At 43.2% G+C, this 18,261-nt stretch overlaps 1 protein-coding gene across 5 annotated transcripts in view; it reads left to right on the top strand.

Moving 5' to 3' along the window:
• The window catches only part of ATP9A (ATPase phospholipid transporting 9A (putative)), an 89,816-nt gene extending 75,453 nt beyond the window's left edge, over window positions 1-14,363 (top strand). For all 5 annotated transcript variants that reach the window (XM_033153560.1, XM_033153559.1, XM_033153558.1 and 2 more), the window contains exons 20-28: window positions 300-389; window positions 493-637; window positions 1,612-1,676; window positions 2,843-2,998; window positions 4,910-4,974; window positions 6,796-6,904; window positions 7,027-7,084; window positions 10,321-10,524; window positions 13,756-14,363. In XM_033153560.1, the coding sequence (XP_033009451.1) occupies window positions 300-389; window positions 493-637; window positions 1,612-1,676; window positions 2,843-2,998; window positions 4,910-4,974; window positions 6,796-6,904; window positions 7,027-7,084; window positions 10,321-10,524; window positions 13,756-13,892 (1,029 nt within the window). In that variant the 3' untranslated portion in view covers window positions 13,893-14,363. The remainder of the gene's footprint in view (window positions 1-299; window positions 390-492; window positions 638-1,611; window positions 1,677-2,842; window positions 2,999-4,909; window positions 4,975-6,795; window positions 6,905-7,026; window positions 7,085-10,320; window positions 10,525-13,755) is intronic.
• Window positions 14,364-18,261: the final 3,898 nt, after the last annotated feature.

The following is an 18,261-nucleotide window of genomic DNA, read 5'->3' as shown; positions in this document are numbered from 1 at the left end:
GAAAAACATATAGAATACTAAAAGTATCCATGCTCCAAACAAAGTCCTGCTAATTTCAGTGGAACTTACTTAGGAGTAAGTGTTCTTGAAGTGCAGCCTATGAATGTTTAGGGAACAGTGATGCAGAGGTTGTGATCCAAATGACTTCCTGGACATGCAATCGTGCATAGCATCTATTTTAATAATAATAATAATAATAATAATAATAATAATAATAATAGTCTGATTTCCAAGTTCGTTTTAGCAATCTGCTTGGAATGATTTTGAGTGCCTGTGGTTATCTGTTTGCTCTTTCCTAGGTCACCAATCGTGGAGAAGCTCACTTGGAACTCAATGCCTTCCGCCGCAAGCACGACTGTGCCCTAGTGATTTCTGGCGATTCCTTGGAGGTGAGAATGTGGTTGTTGTGGTAGCCATTGCAGCAGGTGCGCTGCTGGTGGTGGTGGGGAATGTTTATACCCACGTAACTATTTTATCTGTTTTGTGGAACAGGTGTGCTTGAAATACTACGAGTATGAGTTTATGGAATTGGCTTGCCAGTGCCCAGCTGTGGTCTGCTGCAGATGCGCCCCAACACAGAAAGCTCAGATTGTGCGCTTGCTCCAGGAGAGAACTGGGAAGCTGACCTGTGCTGTGGGTAGGTCACTTCCAGCTTCGTTTTCCAGCTCAGCATCTTTGGGTGGTTTTATTTTTTACCTATCTTCATTGGAGAGATTGAGAGAACAGAGTGGCTGTGATCTAAATGCCATGTTTCTGGGGGCTCTCAGTTTACACCTTCAGGTTGCACCCACCTGGCTCCCCTTGAAATCCCCTACAATGGTCAGATACCTTCTGGAACAGCACCCCATGAGGTGCGAGAGATACTGCCAGAGGTCCCCATCAACCATGCACATCCACTCAGGCTTACCTAGCTCCCTGCACACACAAACAGGCACCTCCCAGCATAGACTACATAAATAAAAGCCATTCTCCCTTGGGTGATGAATGTCTCCAAGGAGGTTTGGCTCCCTCTACAGCTGGAAAGCAGAAGATGCTGTAACTTCAAAGGAAGTCGTTGTCTCTGCCTCCCTTTGAGGCTTCAGTTCTGGTCCCACCCCCCACCCCCATATTTCACCATATTCTAGTATGATCAAGAAGGTTTGGCAAGAGCGGGCTTGATTCTCAGTGGCTGGGTTTATAAGGGCAAGGAGGTTTACCACAGCCTAGGTCCCTGATAACATACAATTTTGTGCCTCTCCCCCCCCCCCTGCTGCCATGGGCATTTCAAACTTGTGTATCGTGCTGCAAAGCGATATATGCAAGTTTCTCTATCACTTGCTAACTAGAAGCACAGAAATCATTACCTTGGGTCACTTACCTTTGCTTTATTAGCCAGACAATATGAGATAAACTCATTGATCATGCACCAAAGCAAGGAATCCATCTCTAGCACCAGTGCTTGCACTCTCCTGCTCTACAAAAATGCTGCAAGGCAGCTTTAGCACATTAATACCAGAATGGAGGCTCTTTTGTGATCAAGCTGAACTGCCCTGCAGTCTAATATAAGCTGCAAGTAAAGATTGGTGTTCCATCAAGATTCTCCATGGTCTTTTTCTCTGTTGCCTCTTGCAGGTGATGGTGGGAATGATGTCAGTATGATTCAAGAGGCAGATTGTGGTGTTGGGGTTGAAGGAAAGGTGAGTCTCTCTCTCTCTCTCTCTCTCTCTCTCTCTCTCTCTCTCTCTCTCTGGCACCATTTTAGTTTTAAGCCAACAATTATATCAATAACTAATGCACACACAGGGAACCTGTTTTGCTAAAAGGGATGAAATGAGTGTCTGACCTAGTTTACGTGATGAAATCCTTACTGAATAAGTTGGGATATGCATAAGCTCCATGCACCCTCCACAGCTCCTTCACTCCCTCCTTGCGTACATGTGGAGAAACAGGCCAGGAAGCCACAGTTAACCATAGTTTCTTGTTGCGTGCAAACCAGGAAACTCTGGTTAACAGCTTCCAAACAAGCCATGCTTTGGAACGGTAAAATTCTCCTCCTGAGAAAGTCAATTCTGCCCATGGTGATGTATGTTTCCCACGTTAAGATACCACTTGGTAAATGTGCAACCCTAGAACATTTTATGACCTGCCAAGAGTTTGTGAATGCAAACAAGGAGCAAAAGCACGAGGTCTGTTCTGCTCTGTCGAGCTCCTGTGCTTCATTGCTGGCTTGGTAGCAATTTTGGTAGAGTTCAGCTTGGTAGATCACAAGTTTTGCAGGCCTAACCTATTTCTCTGTGTGGTTGTGAGGATGAAAGGGTACAGTGATGTGTACCAACCTAATCTCTTTGGAAGCAGGGTGGACTAAAAAAATCTAACCATAAAACAAAGCAGTAAATAATAACTGAAAAATGGACCAAACACTACTAAGGCTGTAAATATGTGCATGCTTACCTGGGAGTAAGCCCCACTGAACACAGTTTGACTTACTTCTGAGTAAACACACATAGGCTTGCACAGCACATTAGACATATATCTGCAATCTATTGTTTTTTAAAGTCTTATTGCCCTTTCGTAAACGAGCCAGAGATGGCCACTTTGTTTCTCAAAGGATGCTGTAGCAGAGTCTTGGGGCCATTGTGATAAAGTTTCTGAATCTTGCTTTTATAGCTCTAACCTCTCATAATGAGGGCATATGAAGCAGGGCTTAATCACCTGACCACAGCTGGCACTCCAGCTAAGAAAGGGAGAGGTAGGTGCCACAGAATTAGGATTGTATCTGTTCCCCTATGGCAGGATATGTTTTCCTGCTATCTTGTGGTCTGATAGGTTGTTGCTTTTCTTCATTATTTCTTGGTGTACCTAGGAAGGAAAGCAAGCTTCCCTCGCAGCAGACTTCTCCATCACTCAGTTTAAGCATCTGGGCCGGCTGCTGATGGTGCATGGACGGAACAGCTACAAAAGATCTGCAGCCCTCAGCCAGTTTGTGATCCACAGAAGCTTGTGTATCAGTACAATGCAGGTAAGTAACGCCACGCCATCTTCACTTTTCTTCTCCCTCTTTAAGAGAGGACGACTGATGTCCAGAAGTTAAAAATGGTAATTTTACTTTGCTCTGAAGTTGATTCAGTGTAGCATTTTGCTTCTGTTAAAACTGAAAATGTGTCTTATTTTTATTGGAGCTGCAAAGTTTAAGCTTTTCAGTCAGTAACCCGATTAAGATCTACATTAGTTAATAAGTAACGGGTTGTGGTTGGCAAAGGCTTGGGGCTGGCCCTATCTGTTCCTGTAGTGGTGGAGCAGAGTCATGGATCCACCTGCCCAATGTCAAGATGACTGGATCAGACCAAAGGCTTACCTAGTCCAGCATCCTTTTCTCACAAGGGCCATCCAGATGAAACAGTGCTGTTCCCACTTACTCTTCTCAGCAAGTGGTATTTGCAAAGGCATGCTGCCTGCAAGAGCAGAGACAAAGCATAACCATCATGGCTAGTAGCCATTGATAGCCATATCCCCTGACAACTATCCACTGTAAATGGATATTTAATTTTGTTTCCCACCTAAAAATAAGTCCAACAAGGTAGCCTATAATCTAGAACAGTAAAATTCAAGAACCAATTGCATAAAGGCAGATTGTATTCCTATTCCTGCTTACCTAGGAGCAAGCTCCAGTGAAGTCATTGGTGGAATTCTGCTTTTTAATTTACCAAAAACTTGAAAATAGACATTCCCCTCTCCCCCCCCCCAATAGTACCTGAAGGCCAGCTGTGAAGGCTCTGTATATCTTGAACGATTGTGTGCGTGCCAACAGTGAGACAGAGTTTGAATTCGGTGTCCAAATAGTTCTGCGAAAACATCAATGACCTTTTTTGCGTCTCAAAGAAACTTCAGACCTGTTGTTCATCAGGATACTTAAGCATGTGTCAGATGATGGGCAATGGGAGTAATTGCTTTTGAGGAGAGAGAGAATAGGTAGGATGGAACTCAGAACATAAGTCTGTATGTTCTGTGATTAAAGTACAGCTTGCTACCTCTTTAGCTCAGCTCACGTTGAGTCTTCCGCGTGTGGAAAAAATAGCTTTTTAAGAATTAAGATAGTTTGAGAGGTGCTGCTTTAAATCCAGCGCATGAGAGCACCTTTTTCTTTGTCAGCTGTGGTCTTTTCAAACAGGCATTGTAGGATTTTCAAACTATATATATAAAAAAAGTGGAATGGGTGTGTACATCGGGAAAACCAATGTAGGACCCTGCAGTTGTTGTTGAACTATAATTTCCACCATTCCCGGCTGTTGACCATGCTAGCTGACCAGCTGATGGGAGCTGGAGTCCAAGAATCTGGAAGGCCACAGATGAGAGAGAGCTCAGTTGGTAAAGCATGAGACTCTTCATCTTGGGTTCGTGGGTTCGAGCCCCATGTTGGGTGAAAGATCCCCGCACTACGGGACGTTGGACTAGATGATCCTTGTGGTCCCTTTCAACTCTACAATTCTGTGATTCCCCATCCCTGATTTAAAGCCCACAGCTGACAGACTGCAAAGAAAATATGTAATTAGTGTTCATTGAAAACCAAGTACTCAGGCTGTCTGACAAAATGCATCAAATGAAAATCATGCATTGTCAAATAAGCATTGTAGCTTTTTGAAACTATATACATTACATTGCCTGTTTTGCGAGGGGCTAAAGTGGGATGTGTTTAAATGCCATGAGCAGCAATCCCTTCTTCAAATCACTTTTAGCTCTTTGGGTGTGATGGGGGAAGAAGCCACACGTCTGCCTTCAGTCCCCAAGTGGCGAGTTCCAATCTTGCTCTGCTTCTGTGAATTGCCACAGGATTCCTCTTGCCATGTGAGCCGCCTGGATGGATCAGTGCTGTTGAACACATATTTGCTTTGAAGCCTAAAGAGTCTTTCCCGTTTTTTTGTTTGTTCTGTAGGCTGTTTTTTCTTCGGTATTCTACTTTGCATCCGTCCCCCTCTACCAGGGCTTCCTCATTATTGGGTAAGAACCAAACACTCCCCCCCCCAATATGTGACTAGGAAGTCTGAAATGCAAGGAGGCTAGTTTTGAAATCCTCGTATGTCTGGAAGCGTTCACATCCTCATGTGTCGCCGTCTAAAATGCGGACTGCCTTCCTTCCTGCTATAGCTGCTGTTATCAGAATAAGAGTTGAGACTTTGAAGGCTCACATTTTCAGAGCAGCGATTAATCACGATAAGCACGTGGATATTATTAGGGCCAGTTTTATTTGAGGACCAGGAAGAAGCTTTTATTTGAGGGCCAGGAAGAAATGGTTTAATTTGCTCAGAGGTCCCTCTTTTGGAAGAAAAGCAGGATATAAATTTTAAAACTAGTAAATTAACCTGGGAAGCCAACGCTTTTCTAACATGAGCCCTTTTTTTATTCAAGAAAGCACAACAGATACATGTACCCCACTTCACATGTTTCTGGTCTAAGGTCTGTCATTGTAGCAGAAGAATTAAAACTGAGCATTGGCAAACATTGGTTTTCAGTGTTAGGGCCTGTGTCTTAGACAACATCACACATTTCACAGCAGCACAACGAAATTTGCCTCAAAGTCTGTTTTTGCCAGGGAGGTGCAGCTAGTTCTAACCCCTGATGGGTGGCTCTGTGTGATATCTATGCTTTGCAAATGTGTTTGCCACATTTATGCTTTTAGATCGCACATAAAACACATTGCACTTTTTTTGAGAGAGAGAGAGAGAGATGCATTTCAGATGTGAAGCTGTTCTTGGACACCAGCCTCAGGGTGGGGTTGTAGTTCAGCAGTAGGAGACATGACTGGGGGGGGGGGATTCAATCTATGGCATTTCCATTTAAAGGTGTCAGGTGACAAGACAATGGAAAAGACTTCTGCCTGAGACTGTAGAAAGTCACTGCCAGTCAGAGTAGACAGTATTGGTATGAGTGGCAAATTCCTATGATATCCTATTTATAACATGAGCTTTCATTTCACTTTTGCTTTTCCTTTCCTGAAGCATGCACTTCCATCTCCTGGAATATGAATGTTCAAGGCTGTTTTTAAAATGAGGGTTTTGTGGGGTTTAATTATGCATTTGTGAAATGACACCCATGCATTTTCTGTGCCTTCCAATTATTTTATGCAGTACACTGATAATAGAGACAGGGAAACTCACTATGCATGGGATTGTGGATTAGCCAGAATTTGGGATCCGGGCTATTAGCCTTTGGCAGAAATGAAATTAGTAATGCATGCCTGAGCATGGAACTCTCATATATATATATATATATATGGTGGTGTCTATTAGCTGGAAACATTTTAAAAAGAAGCTCTGGGTGGTATCCAATGCACTCATTCTGTTGGCGAAGGGGTTCTTGCTTGTACAATGGAGCTTTCCCTCCTCTCTCCTCCCCGTGTGTGCATCCTGCTCCAGGGGTAGGGGAACCCCCAGAACAGATTTAGGTGGTTTGTAGGAAAGAAGGCGAGGGAGGGGAAGTTCTACTGTGCAAGCAAGAATCCTTGCACTGCCTTAACAAGTTACTTGGTGCTGCATTTGATACAACCCTCCGTGTAGGAGGAGAGGTGATAAAAGGCTTAAACTTCATTGCTGATCTCATCCTGGGTCGAACCCAAACCCTTTAAGTGGCCATTAACAATCAGTTACGAGACACAGCATAGCCATAGAGAAATGTAGAAATCAACAAAAACGACTGTCTCCCTTATGCTTATGTTTGCCACCCCTCAGTCAGATTTGTTGAGGGGTTTGTCGAGGTGGGAGAAGAGGTGTTGAATCTATGTGGAAATAAATCAGTGGGGATCTCTTCTGTTGTTGCTTTCAGGTATTCTACACTCTATACCATGTTTCCAGTGTTCTCTTTAGTTCTGGACAAAGATGTCAAATCAGAAGTTGCCATGCTGTACCCAGAACTCTACAAAGATCTTCTGAAGGTTTGATACAACTTGTGATGTGTTTTCATCTATTGTCTTCAGGTTTATGCTCAAGATCACGTACAGAAATGTGCATCTGACTGACGTTCATTTTGTTTTCCTGTCCTTTTTCATTTCTTTAGGGAAGGCCCTTATCATACAAGACATTTTTGATATGGGTTTTGATAAGTATTTACCAAGGTAAGAGACTGTCCGTCCAGGTACCTCTCAGTGAATTGTTTGAAATGAATTGTTCAAATCTCATATTTCCCCAGATTTGGTGGAAACAACAAACACTGACTTGAATAAGCAAATCTACTAAATTGAATATTTGTGCATAATAAATTCTGGTTTTTACAGGTTTGGAAGAGAGGCAATGAGCTCTGCAGAGATTTATATCTACACAAACACATGCTCATTCCCTGACCACTGGAAGTCCTGCTCAGTTTCCTTCTGGCTTCTCAGATTTCCCCAGACATTGGCTGCAATCCTGCTTCCTCCATGTGCAGAGAGCAGCGTGCAGAGGGGCTGTCAGGGTGGTGGTCTGGAGACAAGAGCAGCTCAGTCTCCTGTGTCTACCTGAGCAATGAGGCCAAGGAACCAAGCCATGATCAGCAAGGAACCAAGCCTATCTGGCTCTTACATCACCTGACCTCTGTTGAGTGGTCCATTCTAATACCGCCATCTGGCCATTGTCAGGAATGACAGTGCAGCTCAGAAAAGACTAAGCCAACAGGTGCCTCCTCCAGCAAACCAGTCACAGTAGCACAGAGCGCACGGAGCTTACTGCTTCTGCTACAGCCTAAGTGAACTGCTCGTGATGCCTTTCTATGGAGGCTCCTATTGAACCCTACTGTGCCATGTCCAGGTCATCATTAGCACTCTCCATGCATCCCTACTCTGTGCGGTATAGATGTTAAGAGTGTCAAACTTGGACCTGGGAGACCAGGGTTTAAATCCTCACTCAGCCATGAAACTCACTGGGTAACCTTGGGCCAGTCCCTCATTCTTGGCCTACATTGAAAAGCCTACACTGAAAGACCTACATTGGCTCCCAGTACGATTCCGATCAAAATTCAAAGTGTTGGTGGCATTGTTCGAAACTCCCATTGTTCAAGGCGCATTTTGCCACGGGGAATTTAATTAGCGTGAGCAGTTTCTGAGCTCTGCGCCTAATATTTCAGATTGAAACTGCAGAGTGGAAGGAAAGGAGGACCTGTTTCTGCCTCTCCACTTTCAGCTACTCTCTGAAGACCAGAGAAGAGACCCTCTTAAGAATAAGGGGAAGGAGTGGACCATGTGGAAAAATGAACATAATATTTTAGCTGCAGTTCATTCATTTTCAGCACTGTATACTTGTTATAAAAAAGCATGCTTAGGCATTCTGTTGTTGCGCCCATAACCTAGGTTTAATGTGCCATTTAGCTCCTAGCTTTCATATCTCAGTTTCTCTGTTTCTAACACTGGTTGGTGCTGACCTTTAAAGGAGCGTTTTCAGCCCCATTTTTCAACCCGGACACTAAGGCCCAGCTCCGAGGGCCTTCTGGCGGTTCCTTCATTGTGAGAAGTGAAGCTACAGGGAACCAAGCAAAGGGCCTTCTCAATAGTGTCACCCACCCTGTGGAACACCCTCCTATCAGATGTCAAGGAGATGAATAACTATATAACCTATAGAAGACACCTAAAGGCAGCCCTTTTTAAGGCTTAATGTTTTATTATGTTTTGATATATGTTGGAAACCACCCAGTGTGGCTGGGGCAACAAAGTCAGATGGGCAGAATACAAATATTATTATTATTATTATTATTATTATTATTATTATTATTATTATTATTATCTACCTCACGGAGTGGGGGTACATGTTTTCTGCTCTGACCTATTTGGAGGAAAGGTGGGATATAAATGTAAGTTTGAGAAAGGAGTGCCATGACCTCAAACTTGGGAAATAACTGACAGCTTGTCACAAAAAAGTGAGTGTTTTGGGGGGGGGGGTCCATAGTGGTTTCCCAGGAAGCTGTTCTGCACCCTTAGCTCTTCATAGCAGCCATTGTCCACCAGTTAACTTCACATTCAAAGGGGCTAAGTTGTATCCACTTTATTGATTGCCATTTTAATTGGAAAAGGAGGACCAGGAATATATTACATTTTAAGAGGGTCAGGGAAGAATTGGCTGCAACAGCAATTACTGGTACTTATCAAGGGCTAAATCAATACTATAGAGCAGTGTCTTGGCCTTTGCAGAGATCACACAGCTCCCGGACAGTCAGAAAGAGTGAGACATCGTGGGAAAGCTTTCCAAGCCAAGAGTCTTCTCCTGTTACATTCTGTTGGTCAGATGACCTCACCCCTTGATGGATCACACCATGCAATTTTGGCTAGTAGCTATCGCTCAAGATCAGGGATGGCCCAAAACTGAGCAGTACCCAGATGGTGGAAAATTTACTCCCCGGGTCTGTGTTTTATGGCTTGATCTTGAGTCACTGGTAGAATTGTTCTTCAAACAAGCATAATGTGATGTCTGTGGATTAGTCATCAGTGCAGATTACTCATGCTGATGACATGAGTTATGTCTGCAGCTGAGGATCTGGGACGTTGTGTAGCTATTCTCAGATCAGCCAGAAGTAGGATGCAAAGTGATTCTCAGTCTTTCTCTCCCTAACCATTCTCAAAAAAAAGATGTTTCCTTGAATATAAGTCCTACTCAGTTCATTGAGACTTCTTAGCATGCTTAAAACTGGCTTCAAATCTCACCACAGCCATGAACGCACTGAGAAATCTTGGTCAAGCTCCTGTCTCTCTCCCTCAGCCTAACCTGCCCCCACCTTCAGTGTGTGAATATTATTACAGGTCTACCTAGTTGCAGGGCTCTTGTAAGGTTACCCAGGATAATATGTCAGAAGGGGGAAACCTGTGGCCATCCAGATGATGCTGGACCATTTACCCTAGCAGCATGGCCCAATGGTCAGGGATGATGGGAGTCATAGTCAACAGCATCTGGAGGGCCAAAGGTTCCTCGCCTCTGGTGTATTATGCTGGCTAATAATATAATTGGTGGTAATAATAATAATAATTAATAATAAATAATGTGGTTTGAAAACTCTACAGCTACTGTATAATACTAAGACACTGTCTAGCAGCTAGAGCAGGCATAGGCATACTCAGCCCTCCAGATGTTTTGGGACTACAATTCCCATCATCCCTGACCACTGGTCCTGTTAGCTAGGCATGATGGGAGTTACAGTCCCAAAACATCTGGAGGGCTGTGTTTGCCTATGCCTGAGCTAGAGGAAGGAAGGAAGTCTTCTGTTTTCTTGTTCATGGAAGAGTCATAGCTCTGACTAACAAGTCCCTCAAATCATTGAGGGAGAGCATTCAAAGTCTGGATCCAACCCATTGTATTTTATTTAACCCCTCCTTTCTCTGCCGTCCACTTGCAGGCAGCATCATTATGTACGGCGCATTGCTGCTCTTTGAATCTGAGTTTGTCCACATTGTGGCTATTTCCTTCACTTCCTTGATCCTCACGGAGCTGTTGATGGTGGCGCTGACAATCCAGACATGGCATTGGCTCATGATCGTGGCAGAACTGCTCAGCCTCTCCTGCTACATTGCCTCGCTGGTCTTCTTGCACGAGTTCATTGGTAATAGCCGTTGCTCTGAATTTCTCAAAACTCCCTCGGTCAAATGCAAAGCCAGGGCTAGTTCTGGAAGCCAAGGTACTTCCGGAAATGGATTTAGGGCACGGGCTCTAGGGCAGCTAGAATTAAAGAATTGGCCGTCTTCAGTATTGAAAGCAAGCAGGGTGCCAGTGGAATCTCCACCCCACTCTCCAAATGTTCAACTGCAAACCCATGAATTGTAATGGGCAAAGAAAGAGATGAATTGGTGTTTGAGCAGATGTAGAAAACCTGTGATCTACAAGACTGAAAATTCTGAGCAACGCAGTCAATTTTGTTCATTAGCCCATTGATAGGTCAAGATGGTGATGGGCAGTCATAAGCTGCTGTTGTGAGTTTTTGCAGAGGAGTCACCCCTTTCCTATAAAAACACTAGCATAAGTAAAGCCCTCCTGTACCAGACCAGAGGCCTGTTCCCCACAGTAGCCAACATATTTGATTCATTTGCTTACTATGTTTAAAGGCCACCCTTCATTCAAAGGTGCCAAAATACAGGCAGTTAAAATTAAACGGTCATATTTAAAAGCAGCAAACACAATTTCCATACAAATAAAACACCAGCCACAATAGAAATCCAATCCAATGTACCTCTCCCTTACCCAAGGGCCTGAGCGAAAAGGCAAGTCTTCAGCTGATGATGAAATGACAACTGGTTCATGGTGAGACACACTTCAGAGGGAAGGTTATTCCCGAGGCATGGGGCCACCACCATGAGAATTCACCACAGATCTCAGAGATGGCTAACAATAGCCCTCTTATTGTAGTAATATAGAAAAGTCTACTAAGGTCTTCTTCTTTTTTTGCATCCATTATTAGTCTAATCTTTCAGTGGAAATGGAAAAAAGGAAGTAATGGAAGGGCTGACAGAGCAGGGGGAAACGTAAGGAAAATAACTGCTAATTTGCAGAGCGGTCTAAAATTGCAATGAAACAATATATCTGCCTCCATTCCAAAATATGCAGCTGTCAATGCTGAATTAAAAGTTGAGTTTCCAGAACTTCAACTTTGAAGATTCACTACCCCCCCCCCACTTTGGAGGCCTTAGCGTGAAGCTTTTGTCAGTTCACTTTCAACTTTTAAGTGTTTGCTTTCTGCTGCAAAGACTGAAAACTTGCTACTGGTTACCAACTTTCATTTATAAATTCAAAGTATAAGTAACATTGTTGTCGTATTTTAGCAGTCAAGTTTTAAATATGGAAGCTTGATTTTTTTTAAAAAAAATTGTATACTGTATTTTAGTATGATTGCATTGCTGTTTTAAGAGGATCCGTTTCCACTTTTACAGCTAACCTGAAATTATTTTATTGAAACAGCACTTTAGGCAGTTAGCTACTTCATCAGAGTGGAACTGATGAAATTCGTTCGTGGAATGTTTACACCCAGTTTTAATTCTTTTTTAAAGGGCATTTAAGTATGCTTTGAAAAGGGGCCGTGCTTTCTTCTCAAATTTGTGTTTTTTTAAAAAAAAAAGCTAAGAAAAGTACTTCTGATACTGTATTCTAATAATACAATCTTATACATGTCTACTCAGAAGTGAGCCCTGTTGCTATGAATGGGACTTCCAGGAAAATGTGGCATTTTCCAATGTTAAGTTCATAATATACATAAATGTCCCCTCAAAGTTGGAGGAAAACTCCAGTGTGAGCATTCCATTCCATTATTCCTTTCTTTGAACTTGTATTTGCTTTAAAAAATAATATATTTAGCAGAACAATACACTTAACAAACCATGCTACACATGGAAATTTTGAAAAGTAATTATTTAAGGGTCAAAAAATGCCAACCTTTAAACATCCCAACAATAAACACATGAAAGGCTGTATTAAAACAACAGCTACACTGTAATAAATGCACTGGAGCCCTTAATGTGTTCCTTTTTATATCTGCATTGTATTAAAAAAAAAAAAATTCCTGGCCCACACTGAAGTCTTGTGCTTGGGAGGGGGCACATTTTGGTGGCTTCTCATTAATATTTCTAAGTTGAACCTCACAGTTGTACTCCAGTTAAGCTGCCAAAGTAGAGGAACCACCTGCAAAAGCCCGTCTTTCTTTTGGGTAGTAAAATGATTTCAGTTAGCTTTAAATGTACAGCTGGACTCCTTGAAGTGAGCATGTTTATTAAATAGGGAAGCGGGTGGCGCTGTGGTCTAAACCAGTGTTTTTCAACCTTTTTTGGGCAAAGGCACACTTGTTTCATGAAAAAAATCACGAGGCACACCACCATTAGAAAATGTTAAAAAAATTAACTCTGTGCCTATATGGACTATATATAAAGTAATTCTCTTGAATTTTTCGATTTTTCCCACGGCACACCAGGCAACATCTCGCGGCACACTAGTGTGCCGCGGAACAGTGGTTGAAAAACACTGGTCTAAACCACTGAGCCTCTGGGGCTTGCCGACAAGAAGGTCGGCAATTTGAATCCATGAGCTCCCGTTTCTCTCTCCAAGCTAGCAGTTTGAAAGCACACCAGTGCAAGTAGATAAATAGGTACCACTGCGGCGGGAAGGTAAATGCCATTTTTGTGCGCTCTGGCACTTGTCATGGTGTCTCGTTGCGCCAAAAGCGGTTTAGTCATGCTGGCCACATGACCCAGAAACAGGGCCAGATTTAGGTTTGATGAGGTGCTAATAGGGCCCATTATATGTCCAGCTGTCCTTTGCCAACAACAAATTGTTGCTTTTTTGTGTTGAATATATGTTATATGGTAATTTATGGACCTAATAGGTATCTGAAGCCATTTGCACATAACTAAATATGTATTTTATCAAAGTAATTGTTGAAATGAAATACAATTTCAGCTTAGAAATATATTAATAGTGCAATACAATTAAGAAGAAGTATATTGGGGGTGGGGGGAAGAGAGTGGGGCCCTAAGCAATAGCTTGTTTAGCTTATAGGTAAATCTGGCACTGCCCGGAAAGCTGTTTGCAAACACCAGGCCCCTCGGCCTGAAATGCGAGATGAGTGCTACACCCCATAGTCGCTTTTGACTGGACTTAACTGTCCATGGGTCCTTTACCTTTTTATTACATATTATTAAATAAATAAATAAAGTTGCATGGCTTGCTATTTAGTTACAGTGCATGCATACAGCTCTGTTCTGTTGATCATATTTTGATGTCTGTTTCTCTTCTCCTTCCTCCCCCTCAACATGCCTCCTATATGAACCATTCTCTCTTTCTTCTCTTGCAGATGTTTACTTCATTGCAACCTTATCGTTCTTGTGGAAGGTGTCAGTAATCACTCTGGTCAGCTGCCTTCCCCTCTACTTCCTAAAGTATCTGAGGCGAAGATTTTCTCCCCCAAGCTATTCAAAACTCACTTCGTAGGTGGTTCTACCAGTGGAGCAGAGACTACTTCTTTCCCCCCTTCCAAAAAAACCCCTCTTTTTCTTTTTGCACAAAATAAATCTGTGTTCCTCATAGTAACGGTTATGTCCGATGGTTGCAAATGGATCATGCACTGGCTAGAGAATGTTTCCGAAAGACTGAAATAACTGGCAGTGCAGCAGAAGCAGTCAAGTAAACCAGAGAACTTACATAGGTGATCCAGTTTTTTTTTTTTTGTTAACTTTATATTTATTTTAACTGATAATAAATGCATGTAACTGGAAAGAAGAGTTGGCTTCCAGTGGGCAATTACTGGAATGGGCTTACTTGGAAAGTACTATGTAAGCTATTGATGTGACAAATTTTTCAAATGGATTCCCCCCCCCTTTTTTAATTTCCTCATGTCATTTTTATGTTACTATTTATCTTTTTAGTTCAGGTCCTAGTTTATAAGCATTTTGTATGTCTTGGGAAATGGGTGAAACCACATGCTCACAGGCAACTTTAACTCGCAGTGTCACGCTGACCTCTTTTGATGTGCCCCAATGGAAACCAGAGCCCCAAATTTCAGCTAGGTTTTCTTTAATCTGCAAAATGGAAACAAACAAAAAGCCACAGTTCGTCTTTCCTGCTCTGAAGTTGCCCAATTATTTTTAACGGGGATTGATGCTGGTAAAAGAGAGGTTCTGTTTTATTAAATGGTACCATTTTCTTAGAAAGTATTTTCTTAGAAAGAATGGTACCTTAGAAAGCCTTGCTAACAACAAGGCCAGTGGAAGTGATGATATTCTAGCTGAACTATTTAAAATCCTAAAAGATGATGCTGTTAAGGTGCTACACTCAATATGCCAACAAGTTTGGAAAACTCAGCAGTGGCCAGAGGATTGGAGAAGATCAGTCTACATCCCAATCCCAAAGAAGGGCACTGCCAAAGAATGCTCTAACTACCGCATAATTGCACTCATTTCACACGCTAGCAAGGTTATGCTTAAAATTCTACAAGGCAGGCTTAAGCAGTATGTGGACTGAGAACTCCCAGAAGTGCAAGCTGGATTTCGAAGGGGCAGAGGAACCAGAGACCAAATTGCAAACATGCGCTGGATTATGGAGAAAGCTAGAGAGTTCCAGAAAAACATCTACTTCTGCTTCATTGACTACGCAAAAGCATTTGACTGTGTCGACCACAGCAAACTATGGCAAGTTCTTAAAGAAATGGGAGTGCCGGATCACCTCATCCGTCTCCTGAGAAATCTCTATGTGGGACAAGAAGCTACAGTTAGAACTGGATATGGAATAACTGATTGGTTCAAAATTAGGAAAGGAGTACGACAAGGCTGTATATTGTCTCCCTGCTTATTTAACTTATATGCAGAATTCATCATGCGAAAGGCTGGGCTGGATGAATCCCAAACCATAATTAAGATTGCTGGAAAAAATATCAACAACCTCAGATATGCTGATGATACTACCTTGATGGCAGAAAGTGAGGAGGAATTGAAGAACCTTTTAATGAGGGTGAAAGAGGAAAGCACAAAATATGGTCTGAAGCTCAACATTAAAAAAAACTAAGATCATGGCCACTGGTCCCATCACCTCCTGGCAAATAGAAGGGGAAGAAATGGAGGCAGTGAGAGATTTCACTTTCTTGGGTTCCATGATCAACTGCAGATGGTGACAGCAGTCACAAAATTAGAAGACGCCTGCTTCTTGGGAGAAAAGCAATGACAAACCTAGACAGCATCTTAAAAAGCAAAGACATCACCTTGCCGACAAAGGTCCGTATAGTTAAAGCTATGGTTTTCCCAGTAGTAATGTACGGAAGTGAGAGCTGGACCATCAAGAAGGCTGATCGCCGAAGAATTGATGCTTTTGAATTATGGTGCTGGAGGAGACTCTTGAGAGTCCCATGGACTGCGAGAAGATCAAACCTATCCATTCTCAAGGAAATCGGCCCTGAGTGCTCACTAGAAGGACAGATCCTGAAGTTGAGGCTCCAGTACTTTGGCCACCTCATGAGAAGAGAAGACTCCGTGGAAAAGCCCCTGATGTTGGGAAAGATGGAGGGCACAAGGAGAAGGGGATGACAGAGGATGAGGTGGTTGGACAGTGTTCTCGAAGCTACTAACATGAGTTTGGCCAAACTGCGGGAGGCAGTGAAGGATAGGCGTGCCTGGCATGCTCTGGTCCATGGGGTCACGAAGAGTCGGACACGACTGAACAACAACAACAACAACCATTTTCTTGGGAGAATACTTTTGCGCCATCCGAACTGCTGTCACATCCAGAACTAAGGAAGACATGGGGTTCCCACCCCATATTCAGCTAATTAATGCTTATGACCAAGGGTGCCAATTTGAATGAAATATTGGGGGGGGGGGCAGGTAAGCCCCGCCCTGCATGATCAGTCACAACAAGGTGCATACACAGCATTTGAATGGCAGTGCCCATCAACTTTGCAGTGGCACAGCCCCTTCAAATATTTTCTTGTAGGGGCTGAAGTCCCCAGGGCCCCTGCGAGTTGGCTTCTATGTGTGAGACTACCACTCACCTTGGGCTCCAGGTGGGCAGCCTTTGCCATGCAGTGTGGCCACAGCACATTTTGAGGAAGGAGTGGGCAGGTGCTTCCTGCATGGCCGATGGTGTTGGGGAAGAGATGTTTGGCACCTCCCCTTCCTGACCATGCCAGGATGCTGGCTGAATCCTGTCCTATGGGGGGGGGCAAGGTGGGCATGCCCCCACTGTATTTAAGGGGGGTGGCCTGCTGCTGTGGGTAGCCATGAGAGTGGAAGGGCTTTTGCACGGAGAATCAAGGATGCAATACCTAACCCTGTTAGACACATTCCTCCAGCCACCGTCGCCCCCCTCCTCCTGTTTTCACCCGGCAGGGAGCGGGTGATGGAGAAAACGAAAGCCTGGCTGCAGAAGTAAAGACTTTGCAGAAGGGACTGAAAAGGAGAATTGACACATGGGGAAAGGGTTAAGCACTCTCTCCTTCCTCCTACTGATTCTCCCCTGCAAATGAGCTCCCACGTTACCACTAGCTAGCAAATATATGCTTGCTGAGATAATACAGATTCCATTCTCACATGCAGGTTTCGTTTGGCTCATCCAATGGAGCTCAGCAATGCTTCTTCCTGCTCTGCGCAAATGTACACAGCAGGTAACTGCCCCAGGTGGGGCTGGCAATATGAGTATCACTGTTGTAACAGAATAAACACCTTAACCTTCATCGACGTTTTGTAAGGAAACAAGCTGCTGATTGCCCCTTTTGAAAAATATCTGAAATGTTATTCAGCAGAAGCGTAACTGATGTATTGGATTGTAATAGAGATGTAACAGAATCACAAGGGAAAGTTCATGGGATACTGGTTATTTTCTGTAAAGCTTTTTTAAGTTTCTTATTAACACTGAACTGCACGTTTTATATTTTTCACCGGACTGTATCACTTTGGACTGCAGATGTGGACTAGTGCTTGGATGTTCTTTCCATGTAAAAACAACAGTGGCTTTCAGCATGCAGACAAAGCTCATCCACACTTCTCTTTCTCCCGCAATTTCCAGGCATGGGTCCAAGAGATTTTTCTTCTGTCCTGCCACTTTCCCCGTAAAAAAAAAACACCCTTGTTTACTGCTGAATCGGAACAAACGTCATGCCGCAGAAAATCCGATTGTTCCGATTCAGCAATAAATGGGAAGTGTATCTGCAGGTGAGAAGGTTATTCATTTCTACATTCGGTTCAGAGCTGTGTGCAGTCGTACCTTGGTTTTTCAAACAGCTTAGTTCTCGAACAGTTCTTAGGCTCCCGAACGCCGCAAACTGTTCCGGATTGTTCCGAAGCGACTGTTCCGGATTGCGAACTATTTTTGGATGCTGAACGTCCGATGCAGCTTCCGATTGAGTGCAGGAAGCTCCTGCAGACAATCAGAAGCTGTGCCTTGATTTTTTGAACGTTTTCAGAAGTCAAACACACTTCCGGAATGGATTCCTTTCGAGAACCAAGGTGTGACTGTACTTCAAGATCCTTGGGCCATTTCAGAGAAATCCAATCAAATTAGTGGGTGTTCAGTAACACATATAAGTCCATTTGAAATGCATTTCTGTGGGACTTGAGCATGTCTAACTCTTGGTTGCACAGCTTTTTTCCTTTCAGGGAGGATTCCATAAATACAGCATGGCCAGTAATTTTATATATTCAATTACTGTATCCTCCTTCAACTTCTTTTGTGGGTTGTCTTTGTCTTTTCTGTCTAGAAATATAACACCTCCCCGAGTGCATAAGAGTGTCCTACAAGAAAACTGTGGTCACAGACCCTGCAAAGCCCCTATTTAGATTTAATGGTTATTGTGCAAGACCATGTTGGTAGACTT

Source organism: Lacerta agilis, chromosome 6, assembly GCF_009819535.1.
Source record: "Lacerta agilis isolate rLacAgi1 chromosome 6, rLacAgi1.pri, whole genome shotgun sequence".
Lineage (NCBI taxonomy): Eukaryota > Metazoa > Chordata > Lepidosauria > Squamata > Lacertidae > Lacerta > Lacerta agilis.
The sequence above is the reverse complement of the archived record's forward strand: the minus strand, read 5'-3'. Positions and strand labels throughout refer to the sequence as shown.